The 13,572-nt window shown below is 42.7% G+C and overlaps 1 protein-coding gene across 4 annotated transcripts in view; it reads right to left on the bottom strand.

Annotated features, from left to right (window-relative positions):
- The window catches only part of LOC141086132 (bifunctional heparan sulfate N-deacetylase/N-sulfotransferase 4-like), a 975,622-nt gene that overhangs the window by 100,501 nt on the left and 861,549 nt on the right, over nt 1-13,572 (bottom strand). For all 4 annotated transcript variants that reach the window (XR_012231517.1, XR_012231516.1, XM_073571871.1 and 1 more), the window contains exon 9: nt 10,850-10,973. Coding sequence is in view for 2 of the 4 variants with exons in the window: in XM_073571871.1 (XP_073427972.1) it covers nt 10,850-10,973 (124 nt within the window). In the remaining 2 variants the exon portion in view is untranslated. The remainder of the gene's footprint in view (nt 1-10,849; nt 10,974-13,572) is intronic.

Raw genomic sequence — 13,572 nt, 5'->3', positions numbered from 1 at the left:
GTTGCATGTATGTAGCATATATGTAGTATGTATGTATGTTGTATGATTGTAGTATATATGTAGTATGTATGTATTATGTATGTTGCATGTATGTAGTATGTATGTAGCATGTAGCATGTATGTAGTATGTATTTTTTTTTGTACATTCAACACATTAGCCGGATGATGGGACTACTACTGTCCCATCATTGGCTAATGTGTCAATCACCGTCATGGTAGCAGGCATCACCCGATGGGACTTGTTGTCCCATCGGATGATCCTGCACAGACCCCCGCAGCCTGCACAGACCCCCGGACAGTCGGTATAGACCACCCGCAGGCCGGCACAGCCCCCCGGCAGGCCGGTACAGACCCCCGCAGCCTGCACAGACCCCCGGACAATCGGTACAGACCACTGGCAGGCCGGCCCAGCCCCCCGGCAGGCCGGTACAGACCCCCGGCAGTCCACACAGACCCCCGGGCAGTCGGCACAGACCCCTAGAAGGTCTGTACACCCCCCAAGAGGCTGTACAAGGACAGAAAAGGGTTTTTCTTATTCCGATACCGGAAGTCCCATAGACTTGAATGGGACTTCCGGTATCGGAATCTGCGATACCCGATACTTTTTTCGTATCGGGCCGATACCATCTGATCCGATATTTTAGGGTATCGGATGGTATCGCTCAACACTATTCCTGAGTCTTTTGATTTAGCAGAATTTAAGATTGATGTATAAAGGTGTAAGAAAACTTCATTTGCACAAAGCGTTCGCTAATAGGGAGGCAATAAATCCTGTATTAGGAAAGAAAAACTTGGTTTCCATTGGAACTCTGGGTTTTATGGTGTATCCACCTGAAAACCCAGAACATCTGAATGATGTAGCAGCACTTTTGGAAATAACGCATCCTAATACGGATATAGTCACTCCTAATGAAAATTTTGATTCTGTGGCTCCATTTATGGGCGGGATAAAATCTAATTATATGCCTCCTATTGCATCAGGTAATGTCATTGATTTGTTTCATGACCTAGTGGTCAAAGATGTAGAAGCATTGCTTTACCAATCCCTTAATAAAAATGTATCTGAACGTGTATTTCATGCCCTTAAAGACATGCAACAATGGCATGACATAATATTTCGTAAAGCTGACAAAGGGGGCAATATTGTCCTTCTAGACAAAGATTATTATATTGAAGAGGGGGAGAGCTCAATTAAGCAATGCTGATACATATTTGCGGCTAGATTATTATCCAATTCCTAAAATGAAGGCTAAATTGAGGTCTTTTATTCAGAAAAATGTTGAAAATGGGGTGTTAACAAAAAAGGAAGGAGAAAAATTGTTTCCAATTTATCCAGGAATTCCCGTGGTTGTTCCTTCCCGGTGAAAGACCTGGCTAGTCACTGCCTGCGTTGAGAAACATGTGATGGTGTCTCCGCGGCTTATATATTTGCATGTTTTACATATTTCCCATAAGGGATGGGAGCAGTGCTCTAGAATCACTGCGTTGAGAAACACGTGATGGTGTCTCCGCAGTGTCGGATGTTGATCTCCATGAGGTCATTCATCCTCCTCTTTTCATGGTCTGTTACTAGGCATTGCTCCTACTAGCCAGTTTCCTACTCCACACTGATGAGGGGCAATACCCCGAAACAGCTGTCTGTGGATGGATACCATGTTTTGGCATAGGTGGTTTCCTTCATTGGAGACTGCCCTTCCCGTGGTTGTTCCTTCCCGGTGAAAGACCTGGCTAGTCACTGCCTGCGTTGAGAAACATGTGATGGTGTCTCCGCGGCTTATATATTTGCATGTTTTACATATTTCCCATAAGGGATGGGAGCAGTGCTCTAGAATCACTGCGTTGAGAAACACGTGATGGTGTCTCCGCAGTGTCGGATGTTGATCTCCATGAGGTCATTCATCCTCCTCTTTTCATTAACAAAAAAGGAAGGAGAAAAATTGTTTCCAATTTATCCAGGAATTCCCCATTGGTATACTATTCCAAAAATCCACAAATCTTTGAAAAAACCCAAGGGTGTCCCATTGTTTCTGGGAAAAATTCACTCACTGAACCTCTATCCCAGTACTTAGACTGGTGTTTGAAACCTTTATTGAGGCAGATTCCTTTATATGTGAAAGATTCTGGGGATTTTTTACTGGTTTTAAAGTCGTTTGATTGGCAGCCTAATTTTGCCCTTACATCCATAGACATGGAAAACCTATACACTAGAATACCACAAATAACTGGAATCAATATAGTCAAAAAATATTGCAGAATTCAGAAAAAACTGAAGAGTTTATTTCCTTTATTGTAGAAGGTTTAGAATTCATCTTGACTCATAATGCATTTAAATTTCTTGATCAGTGGTATTTGCAGAAGGTCGATACCGCTATGGGTACGGCTTGTGTGTTCGCAAATCTATTTTTAGCGGCATTTGAAGAAAAATATAATACCAGTCTTGGAAACCCCTTTCTTAAACATAGAAAGTGTTTTTTGCTCTTTGTGGATGACATTTTCATCATTTGGGATGGAGGGGAAATAGAATTTCATAATTTTGTGGCATTTTTGAACGATACCAATGATGAGAATAAGCGGTTTACATCTAACTTTGGAGGAAATAATTTGAATTTTTTGGATATTGATATTGCTATAAAAAATAATGAAATTATTACTAAGGTTCATAGAAAAATAACCGCTGCAAATTCCCTGTTACATTTTGAATCAGCAAAACCTTGTTGTACTAAAAGAAGTTTGCCTTATAGCCAAATGTTGAGACTGAGGAAAATAAATAATGACAACGACACATTTGAGGAACAAATGAAATGAAAAATCTCAAATCCCAGTTTATTAATAAGGGGGTACCCCAGAGAAATACTGAATAAAGCTGCGGATCGTGTCTCTAAATTTTCACAAACTGACACATTGAGAAAAAACACTGCCCGAGATCAGACAGGCACTAATAATAACAAAAATAATGCCACACCTCAGGAAAAACACTTTAATTTTTGCTTTAAACACAGTCCTTTGGATAAGGTTATCCATGCATCGATTCGTAAAAATTGGCATGTATTAAATGCCGACAAGGACCTTAATAAACTATACAAAATTAAACCTCATTTTTTCCTATAAAAGAACTAACAATCTTTCTGATCTATTAGTGCGCAAACGTGTTTGCAATACACAGGAAACCTGGTTAACTTCTAATGTTCCTAAAGGAAATTTTAAATGTGGGACTGCAGTTTCTGTGACCAACATCTAATTGGTAATTCTTTACAGATTGGCCCTATTCACCATAGAATACGGGATTTAGTCACTTGTAAAACAAAATTTGTGGTGTATATAGTTTTTTGTCCTTGCTTTTATTACTATCTAGGGAAGACAATAAGACCTATGTTTGTACTATTTCGGGAACATGTCCGTTCCATTTCAACAGGTAAAGGATCTTTGAGGCTGATAAAGCATATACAGGAGGCACATGGATCTAACCCATCTTGTTTGAAGTTTGCAAGTTTAGAAGTGGTGAAATTCCCACCAGGAGGTGGTGATCACAATAAATTATTATTGCAACGTGAAGCAAGGTGGATTATCAAAACCAATGCACAAGGAGCTTTGGGGTTAAATGATAGATTAGAATATTCTGTGTTCCTATAATATTGCTTTAATATATTTGTTGATAACTTACAATCAGTAAATTGGATGCATTTTTTGCATTGTTTTTAAAAAATGTTTTGGCATTTTTGCTGTTTTTAATTTGAATATGTAATTGTATGGTAATTTTTTGATTACAAGCCTTATAAAAGGATATGACGTTGTAATTGATGCATCTGGTCCTGTTGAAGCGTGTGTAACGCGAAACAGCTGTAGTCTTTTTCCCTGCATGTTGCTAACGCACCTAGCCCTCATGCTGACCTTGTCCAACTAATTCAATAAAGGACTATAGTTTATTAACGGATTCCACAAGTGCTGCATTTTTCTTCATTTTTTGGCTTATCCCTACAGTGGAGAGCAAATTTTTGGCAAAGTGGCAAGGCCCGTATGAGATAGTAGAAAAACTTGGAGGACGTGAATTACAGGGTACACCAACCAGGTCGCAGGGAGCCGCACCAGGTATACCATAGGAACCTACTCAAACCTTGGCGGGACCATGAACCGATGGAAGCGCCTTGTCTGGAGAGCCATCATGAAGCCAAGATTGAGGAAGTCATGATCGCTGAGACACTAACGTCGGCCCAGAAGAACAATGTGGATTCATAACTGGCTTAGTGATCTGACCCAAAGAGTGGTCGAAAATGGCTGCACATTCAGTTGGAAGAATTTCTCAAGTGGGGTACCACAGGGTTCTGTCCCAGGCCCTGTATTATTCAACATCTTTATCAATGATTTAGATGAAGGAATTGAGGGTAAAATGATTAAATTTGCTGATGACACAAAGCTAGGTGGGATAGCTAATAATAGAGAAGAGAGAGAGGATTCAAACAGATATAAATAAACTGGAGTAGTGGCAGCAACTAACAGAATGATTTTTAACAGGGAAAATACAAAGTACTACATCTGGGCAATAACAATGAAAAAAATATACAGAATGGGAGGAATAGGGCTAATCAACAGCACATGTGAAAAACACTTGGGTATACTAATAGATCATAAACTGAACATGAGTCAACAGTATGATGCAGCAGTTAAAAAGGCAAATGCAATTCTGGGATGTATTAACTGAAACATACAGTCTAGATCATGTGAAGTCATTATTGCCGTCTACTCCTCTTTGGTCAGACTTCATCTGGAATACTGTGTCCAGTTTTGCCCATCACATTTTTAAAAAGACATCACAAACTGGAGCAAGTTCAGAGAAGAGCGACCAGAATGGTGACCGGTCTGCAAACCATGTCCTGTGAGAAATGGTTACAAGATTTGGGAACGTTTAGCTTGCAAAAAAAAGAATGAGAGGAGACATAATAGCTGTCTACAAATATTTCAAGAGCTGTAAAATTATAGAAGGATCATCTTTATTCTCATTTGCACAAGGAAAGACTAGAAGCAATGGGATGAAACTGAATGGAAGGAGACACAGATTAGATATTAGAAAAACTTTTTGACCTGGTGATCAATGAGTGGAGCAGACTGCCACGAGATGTGGTGAGTAGAGTTGAGCGACTTTTGGTTTTTTATGGTCGAGTTTCGTTTCGTGAAACCCGACTTTTCCAAAAGTCGGGTCGAGCAAGATCGGCCGATTATAGGGAAAAGTCGGGGTCGTCCCCAAACACGAAACCCAATGTAAGTCAATGGGGAAAAAAAGTCGGCAGTGAGAGGAGGACAGGAAATACACCTACAGTGCTCATTTGAATGCCAAAAGCATCAATTCTTCTTACTTAAGCTGGTCAACCTTAATTAACTTCATAATACAAGTTACGCACTGAAAAATGGGGGTTATTTGGCTAAAGTTGTGGGGGGGTAGGGCTGGCTCCAGGTTTTCATGTGCCCTGGGCGAAAGAGCGCCCCTTTAACACATACCACAACTCATCATGCTCCGATACGGCTGAGAAATAGCGGTATAGTACAATGAAAAATACTTCACTTTTTACATCTAATGACGAGGCCCATCTATTTCTCCATACAGAATCATTGGTCCCATATAATGTTTGAAACAGTATATGATGCGCTCCACATAATGCTACAGTATATGTTGGTCCCCATGGATGAAGCTCCACTGTCTTATGGGCCCAAATAATGCTCCAAACATAATGGGCCCCATTTCTAATGCTCTAGTGTATAATGGGCCCTGTAAATGCTGTTCCAGTGTCTGATGTCCACCTTTGGAATGTTCCAGTGTATAGTGGGCCCCATCTATCATTCTCCAGAGTATAGTGCTCCCCAAAAATTGCTGTCCCAACATTGAAAACAATCAAATAAGTCTCCTCGCTAGGGAATCCCTGTACTAGTCTGGACTCCTCGTCGTCCCCATCTTCCATCTCACTGCACAGTATTTCAACCTTGCAAGTGCTGTGATCCTGAGCAAGCAGGGGGGGCCCACTCGTTGGCGACGGCACTGGCACAGGGCCCCTGATAGTACGGTGGTGTGTCTGATGGCGGGTGGGCCGAACCTGCACTTTCATCTGCAGCTTCCTCTTTGTCACCGTGTAAGATGGAACTGTATATGGGAAGGGTAACCTGAGTTTCATCAGGGGCAGATTCAGGCCGTGTAGCGTGCGAGGGGAATGTAGTGGTCTGGGTCAATGTACCAGCAGATTCATCGAGCAGTGGCTGGGCATCAGTGCACTTGTGTCGCGCCCAGGAGTACGGTCGCCACAGTGGCATTACCTTCCTCCTAGGGAGTGTGATGTCATGCTTGGGAGCAATGAAGGATCTCTCTAGCAGGTTAACTGATTGGGCGGCGTTATTCCCACGAGTCATGACCCTCCAAACAGCGTTCATGAAGGCAAAGTGTTTGTTTTACGTGGGCAGTATGGTTGCAAAGCTGAACCTTAAAGGAATGTCCAGAAGGGCACCACCAGGAATGGAGCCTACGGCGTAATTTGACTCAACACGGGCAACCTCAACCATGCCAGCTACAGAACAGATGCACACATTGCAAGCTTAATTCCGTTAACGAATGAGACTCCGTCATGCCCTGCGGTCCGAGTCCGGCTTACTAGAGGGACACGTGAGGCTCTGGCACATGAGATTGGCCAATAACTGGTGTGTCATGCCCTTACATGTCCGTGGCTGCATGTGCGCTACACTGAAAAGGCCAGCGTTTGTCGCTTACAGGAGCAGATAACCCGCTGAACAACGTTAGTGATGGGGATCACTGATTACAATTATTACTCGCGAACGATGATTTCCCAGTAAGTGCAGGTCAACCGCAGTTCCGGAATTAGGCCTAACCGACATTCCTGAAAAAATGAAAAACTTACGTGTGCAAACCACAGGTGCTGTAGCTTGCTTAACAGCTCGCCAGCCGTTCTCACGCCCAGTATGGATTACACATGATTGCACAAAGGTGAGAAAGGGTAACGTATCCCCGGATAACATGTATGGATAGCGTACACATTCAAAAGATATGTCTATACATCAGGAGGCAGGCTCAGACGGTGTTAGGCCCAGTATGGCTTGCAAGTGATTGCACAAAGGTGAGAAAGGGTACCGTATCCCCGGATAACATGTATGGATAGCGTACACATTCAAAAGATATGTCTATACATCAGGAGGCAGGGTCAGACGGTGTTAGGCCCAGTATGGCTTGCAAGTGATTGCACAAAGGTGAGAAAGGATACCGTATCTCCGGATAACATGTATGGATAGCGTACACATTCAAAAGATATGCCTATACATCAGGAGGCAGGCTCAGACGGTGTTAGGCCCAGTATGGTTTGCAAGTGATTGCACAAAGGTGAGAAAGGGTACCGTATCCCCAGATAACATGTATGGATAGCGTACACATTCAAAAGATATGTCTATACATCAGGAGGCAGGCTCAGACGGTGTTAGGCCCAGTATGGCTTGCACGTGATTGCACAAAGGTGAGAAAGGGTACCGTATCCCCGGATAACATGTATGGATAGCGTACACATTCAAAAGATATGTCTATACATCAGGAGGCAGGCTCAGATGGTGTTAGGCCCAGTATGGCTTGCAAGTGATTGCACAAAGGTGAGAAAGGGTACCGTATCCCCGGATAACATGTATGGATAGCGTACACATTCAAAAGATATGTCTATACATCAGGAGGCAGGCTCAGACGGTGTTAGGCCCAGTATGGCTTGCACGTGATTGCACAAAGGTGAGAAAGGGTACCGTATCCCCGGATAACATGTATGGATAGCGTACACATTCAAAAGATATGTCTATACATCAGGAGGCAGGCTCAGACGGTGTCAGGCACAGTATGGATTTGACGGCCCAGACTACACAGCGGAGGAGCAGGGAGAGGTAAAGATTGCAAATGCTGGGGCCCTGCCCAAGCAAGGGGGCCCACTCGTGGGTGTCGGTACTGGCACTGGGCCCCTCATATTACGGCGGTGTGTCTGACGGCGGGTGTGCACCACCACCGTCAGAGACACTTGATTGCACTATGAGGGACCCTGTGCCAGTGCCCGCGCCCAAGAGTCGGCCTACCCACCTGTCCAGGGCAACGGCACTCGCACGGTGTTGTGCGCTAGGTGGTGACCCCGGCCGTGGGGGGGGGCTGCACAGTTAGGGAGTTTTAGAAAGTGGCATATGTTGATGTTGGACATTCAGCTGATGCAAAAGGCAAAATAGGTCAAGTCCCAGGAAGAGGTGGACCAAAGCAAGCCATTTTTCTGTCACCCTATGTGTCATCAGGGGAAGGTGGGATAAAATCCTTGGAAACCCATGCATGGTTCATTTTAATGAAGGTTAGATCATCCACATTTTGGGTTGACAGACGGGTCCTTTTTTCTGTCAGGATTGATCCAGCTGCACTGAAGACTCTTTCCGATAGCACACTTGCAGCTGGGCAAGCGAGCTCCTATAAGGCATATTGTGCCAATTCAGGCCAGGTGTCCAGTTTAGCGGCCCAATAGTCAAAGGGGAATGACATGTGTGGGAGAACATCGATATGGGAGGAAAAGTAGTTTGTAACCATAGTTGACAACTGCTGTCTCCTGTCACTTTCCATCGATGCTGTATTACCAGTTGTGTGAGCGGTACTTGAAAAATCAGTCCACAACATTGTCATGAAACCCCTGTCTCCAACGCCACTTCTGCTGTGTGCACCATGAACACCTCTGCCAAGCTGCCCCCGGCCCGTACGGCTCGTGTGAGAACCATCACCGCTGCTGTGTGCTGGGAATGCCTCAAGCAACCGATTTACCAGAGTTGCTTGTTTATTAGCCAATATTAGGTCAAGGTTCTCCTGTGGCATGATGTTTTGTAATTTGCCTTTATAGCACGGTGGCTCAGTGGTGTGAAAAAAGTGACTACATAATAAGGGAGATTTTGAATTTCTGCAGACACTTGTGGAAACTGGACACTTGGATTGTGTGAGGCCCACTGAATATCAGAGCGCTATGTCACAGGCTCGATGCAGCAGGTGTGAAAAAAGTGACTACAGGATAAGGGAGATTTTGAATTTCTGCAGACACTTGTGGACACTGGACACTTTTGGATTGTGTGAGGCCCACTGAATATCAGAGCGCTATGTCACAGGCTCAATGGCACAGGTGTGAAAAAAGTGACTACAGGATAAGGGAGATTTTGAATTTCTGCAGACACTTGTGGACACTGGACACTTTTGGATTGTGTGAGGCCCACTGAATATCAGAGCGCTATGTCACAGGCTCGATGCAGCAGGTGTGAAAAAAGTGACTACAGGATAAGGGAGATTTTGAATTTCTGCAGACACTTGTGGACACTGGACACTTTTGGATTGTGTGAGGCCCACTGAATATCAGAGCGCTATGTCACAGGCTCGATGGCACAGGTGTGAAAAAAGTGAATTGTAGAATTGGGCAGAATAGGAATCTCCCTAGAGTGTAGGTCTGTAAGAACGGAACAAGTCCTCCACTTATCCTTCCACAGTGACACACAGATAGCTTCACTGTGGCTGTGATAACAGCCATTACACGGTACTGTGTGAGGAGCGTACACCGCTGTATGGTGTGAATAAATGCACGCTCAGTACCTCAGCAGGACAAAAAAAAAAATTGGGATTGCTTTTAAAAAAGCAGTTTGCAGAGCAGTGGGGAAACAGCAATGCAGCTGTCAGGAAGCCTTAGAAGGCAGCCTAACAACCAACACCGCTGATCCACCACAATATAGCCTCCCCTTGCACTGCATACACAGTGACTGGTGTGTTGCACAGGCAAAATCGCTAGCAGCAGAAGCAGTTTTTTTTTCTTCTTCCCTGCCTAACGCTCTCCCTACAGAATCAGCAACCTCTCCCTATGCTAAGATCGGCAGAAGTAAGATGGTGGTCGGCGTGCATGCCCTTTTATAACCCCTGTGACGCCCACCAAAGCAAGCCAATCACTTGCATGCCCTTCTGAAAGATGGTGGTGACCCCTGCCTATGTCATCACGTTGCCCACAGTGTCCGTGGATCCTGATTGGCTGAAAAAGAGCGCTAAACAAACTTTTGAAACGCGACTTTGGCGCGTAAGTCGCCGTCCTCGTGGCCGACCTCATCCTAGGGTCGGGTTTCGTTTCATGAAACCCGACTTTGCCAAAAGTCGGCGACTTTTGAAATTGTTCGACCGTTTCACTCAACTCTAGTGGTGAGTTCTCCTTCCATGGAAATCTTCAAAGAGAGGCTGGACAGACATCTGTCTGGGATGATTTAGTGAATCCTGCTTTGGTGCTCCTTCACATGAGTGAAATTTATTTCCATTTGTTTTTGGCACAACTAGGCATCTGATATCTCTGCACACCATGCTATCGAAGTGCACCTCGTGACATCTTCAGAGCTACATTCTTCAGAGATAATGCTCATGGGAATTGAGTCAGAAGAGAATCCTAAATAGGAAGCCTGATGGCCTCAATGCAATGCTATAGTGGGCTTTGTAAATGCTGAAATACTTTCGACACATATGGAGTCCAATGAAACATGTCACGATATTTATTTTACCTTGATTTCTACAAAAAGTATATGCATTCATTTGAAATCAGAAGCAGATAGTGGCACAGTAGAGTTCCTTCATAAAAGGCCTATTATGGCTATGTGATAAACAAAGCTTTAAAAAAAAGCCAATATCAATGAGCTCTCTCATGAATGAAATTTTAGCAAACAAGAACTCCAAAATACATGAACTAGTTTTAGTTCTCTGGATTAAAACAACATGTCTGTCTCCATTGTATTGGCAGGTATTTCAATGCATCAACATTTAATTGCAAACTCAATATATTCATCTTACCAGTCAATTCCTTTGTGATAGTTGTTTCCATTAAAGAATTGAACTTCCTCAAAAGTCTTTGGATTAGGAAAGTTGCTTAGGATGTAAGGATGCATCAATAGAAATAAGTAAAGTGCTGTTGTGCCTAGGAAACATGTAAATGTACGTTATAAAACAGTGCAACGGCATAGAAAATATGTTCACTTGTACACAGTATATAAGAGAAGTTGGTGAGCTTTTTGCCCTGGAAGCTGGGTTACTTGTAGGTTCCAAAAAGCCACAATTCCTTTGCCAGGATGATTAAGTATATCTATGATTCTGAAGGAGAATGAGTGGAAAACATAAAATAAGTTATAACACTCATGAATAGTGCAGAAAAAGTAATGAAATAGCACTTTTTTTTATTACGAATATGCATGACAGATATATAAAAACTGAAATAAGGTAATTTAATGAACTTTTTTTTTTTTTTTTAAAAATGGTCAGTGTCACCGGTATGACATTTAGAAGAGACAGCCATTTTTAACTTTTCTTTAGAACAATATCCTCGCAACGAGATTCAGATCTCAGAATTTTCTTTTGAATACTCCAGGAAGCCAAAATGTAATGGCTCAGCTACAGCTGTGCTTGTTATACATTACTGGTCCCATGGGCAATTGTTATTCTCTCCATATTTTGAAGCTTAAATAATATCTTATCAAACCTGTGGCATATACTGTGTGAAGAGAACCTCTTAGCAAAAATGTCCCACATTATAGCATTGGCTTGCAAATCTCAAACAGCTGTTCATCATTCACCAGCAAGGTAGATTTAGTGGAATGAGGGCATTGGCAACACATCTTTGTGCCTGTTATCTATTTATCACCCACTTCACTGTATGCTTTTGGTCAAATTTTTTTGGGAAAAACAAATGTTGTGCTTTTGTTTGCTCCTTTTAAATGAATATTTTCGAGATCTTAAATAGCTTTCATTACTTATACAGCATGAAAATAAGAAAGTTTGCAAATGACTTGCTTTTTTAACTGCTGCCATTCTCCTGCAAAGGCTTTTATTTTTTATAGTGTGCAGCTGGTTTCTATGGAACTTGGCCTCCAGAACCTGACAAAGTGCACAGTAGTTACATTCTAGAAGAAAGTCTAAAGGCCCTGTCACGCACAGCGATATCACCAACGAGATCGCTGATTTTGTGACGCCACAGTGATCTCGCCAGCGAAATCGCTGTGTGTGACATGGACCAGTGACCGCCCCCCTGCCGGGTATCGCTGATCGTGCAGGATCGTCCTGGGCTGTTTTTTGATCGTTGGTCTCCCACTGGCCAGCATGCATTGCTGTGTGTGGCAGTGGGAGAGCAACGATCAGCAATGCAGCACGCTGGTTTCCAAGGTAAACAGCAGGTAACCAAGAGCCGCGCGGCTCCTAGATACCCGCTGTTTACATTGGAAGCCAGCTTGCTCACTGGTCCAGATCGCTGGAGGGGCTGTCTATGTGACAGCTCACCAGCAATCAGCCTAACGATGTCCCAGCGATCCCATCCATGTCGGATCATTGGTGGGATCGCTGGGACATCGTTATGTGTAATGGGGCCTTAACTCTTAACATCCCAGTTAGCTCTCTCCAGCCCATTTATTTCTATACAACAGTAAGCTGCTCACAGTCCTTCCCCATCCTCTCCCTTTCATCTTATGAAGAGACATACTTTAAAATCACCAGCTGTCATCTTTCAAAGCAAGTCTGCTATTCATGCTCTCTCACTATAAAGAGCTTTGTGTTTTTTTCAAATGCCTTGATATCACAATGTGTAAATACACTGATAACAGTGTAGACTCAGATTAGTCCTTTGATAACTGAATGTGCTACAGCAGAACTTGTGCTGAGCTTTAAAGTTCTACTAATACTACAGTTCTGTTATTCACTAGACCTGTCAGTCAAAGATGAGAGCCCACCCCGCTAGAAACCAGAAAGTAAAGAAACTAACGAGAATGTAGAGTTCTGTGCTGCTGAAAAGACAACTTGTGTATAACCCTTTAACATAATGCTATAAGCAAAAGAAAGCTTGACTGACTTCATGCCCTTTTTCATCAAATGTATTGAAATGTCAGACTTTTACTGCCAAAATGTTGCCACTGAATGTAGCAACATCAGGAAGGGGGTTTATTTTGAGGGAGCCTTTTTCTTCTATTTGTGAATATTGATAACTCAGTAACAAATTTCTCTTTTTCATTCATATTTTATGTTTTCTTTTACACACACTTTTGTTACTTTCTTTTTGCTTTTTAATTTATATAGATAATATTCCAGGAATGAAAAAGAATATGGGCTGATGCTATTTTTACTATGGTATATAATTCCTAAAATCCATTTATTTAGTCTTTCATTACTGTAAATCTGCAGCCATTTCCCAGGACCCCTGATCTTGGCTATGTTCTTGCTGCATAAACAGTATCACCCAAAGCAAATAACCAGTGAGACCGGTTCGTCCCTGAACAGTGAAAGGTAGTATTTCTCATTACGCCATCCCAATTTAGCAGGTACATTTCTTGTTGGCAGACTTACAATATGTTAAGCTTAAAATAATTCTCATTGTTACAATTTCACTTAATTACCAGATGTTTTGAGACCTGACAGATTGGCCTATTGAGTTTAAGCGGTTAAAGCTATATTGCAGCTTGCTGTTATAATCAATGTTATATCTACCGAAAAACATGTATATAACTTTTGCATAATTCAGCTGTATATCAGGTCCA

The sequence above is a fragment of the Dendrobates tinctorius genome, unplaced genomic scaffold (genome assembly GCF_039654945.1).
Source record: "Dendrobates tinctorius isolate UK_male_01 unplaced genomic scaffold, ASM3965494v1 ptg000030l, whole genome shotgun sequence".
In the NCBI taxonomy this organism is placed as follows: Eukaryota; Metazoa; Chordata; class Amphibia; order Anura; family Dendrobatidae; genus Dendrobates; species Dendrobates tinctorius.
This window is presented reverse-complemented; position numbering and strand designations above follow the sequence as displayed.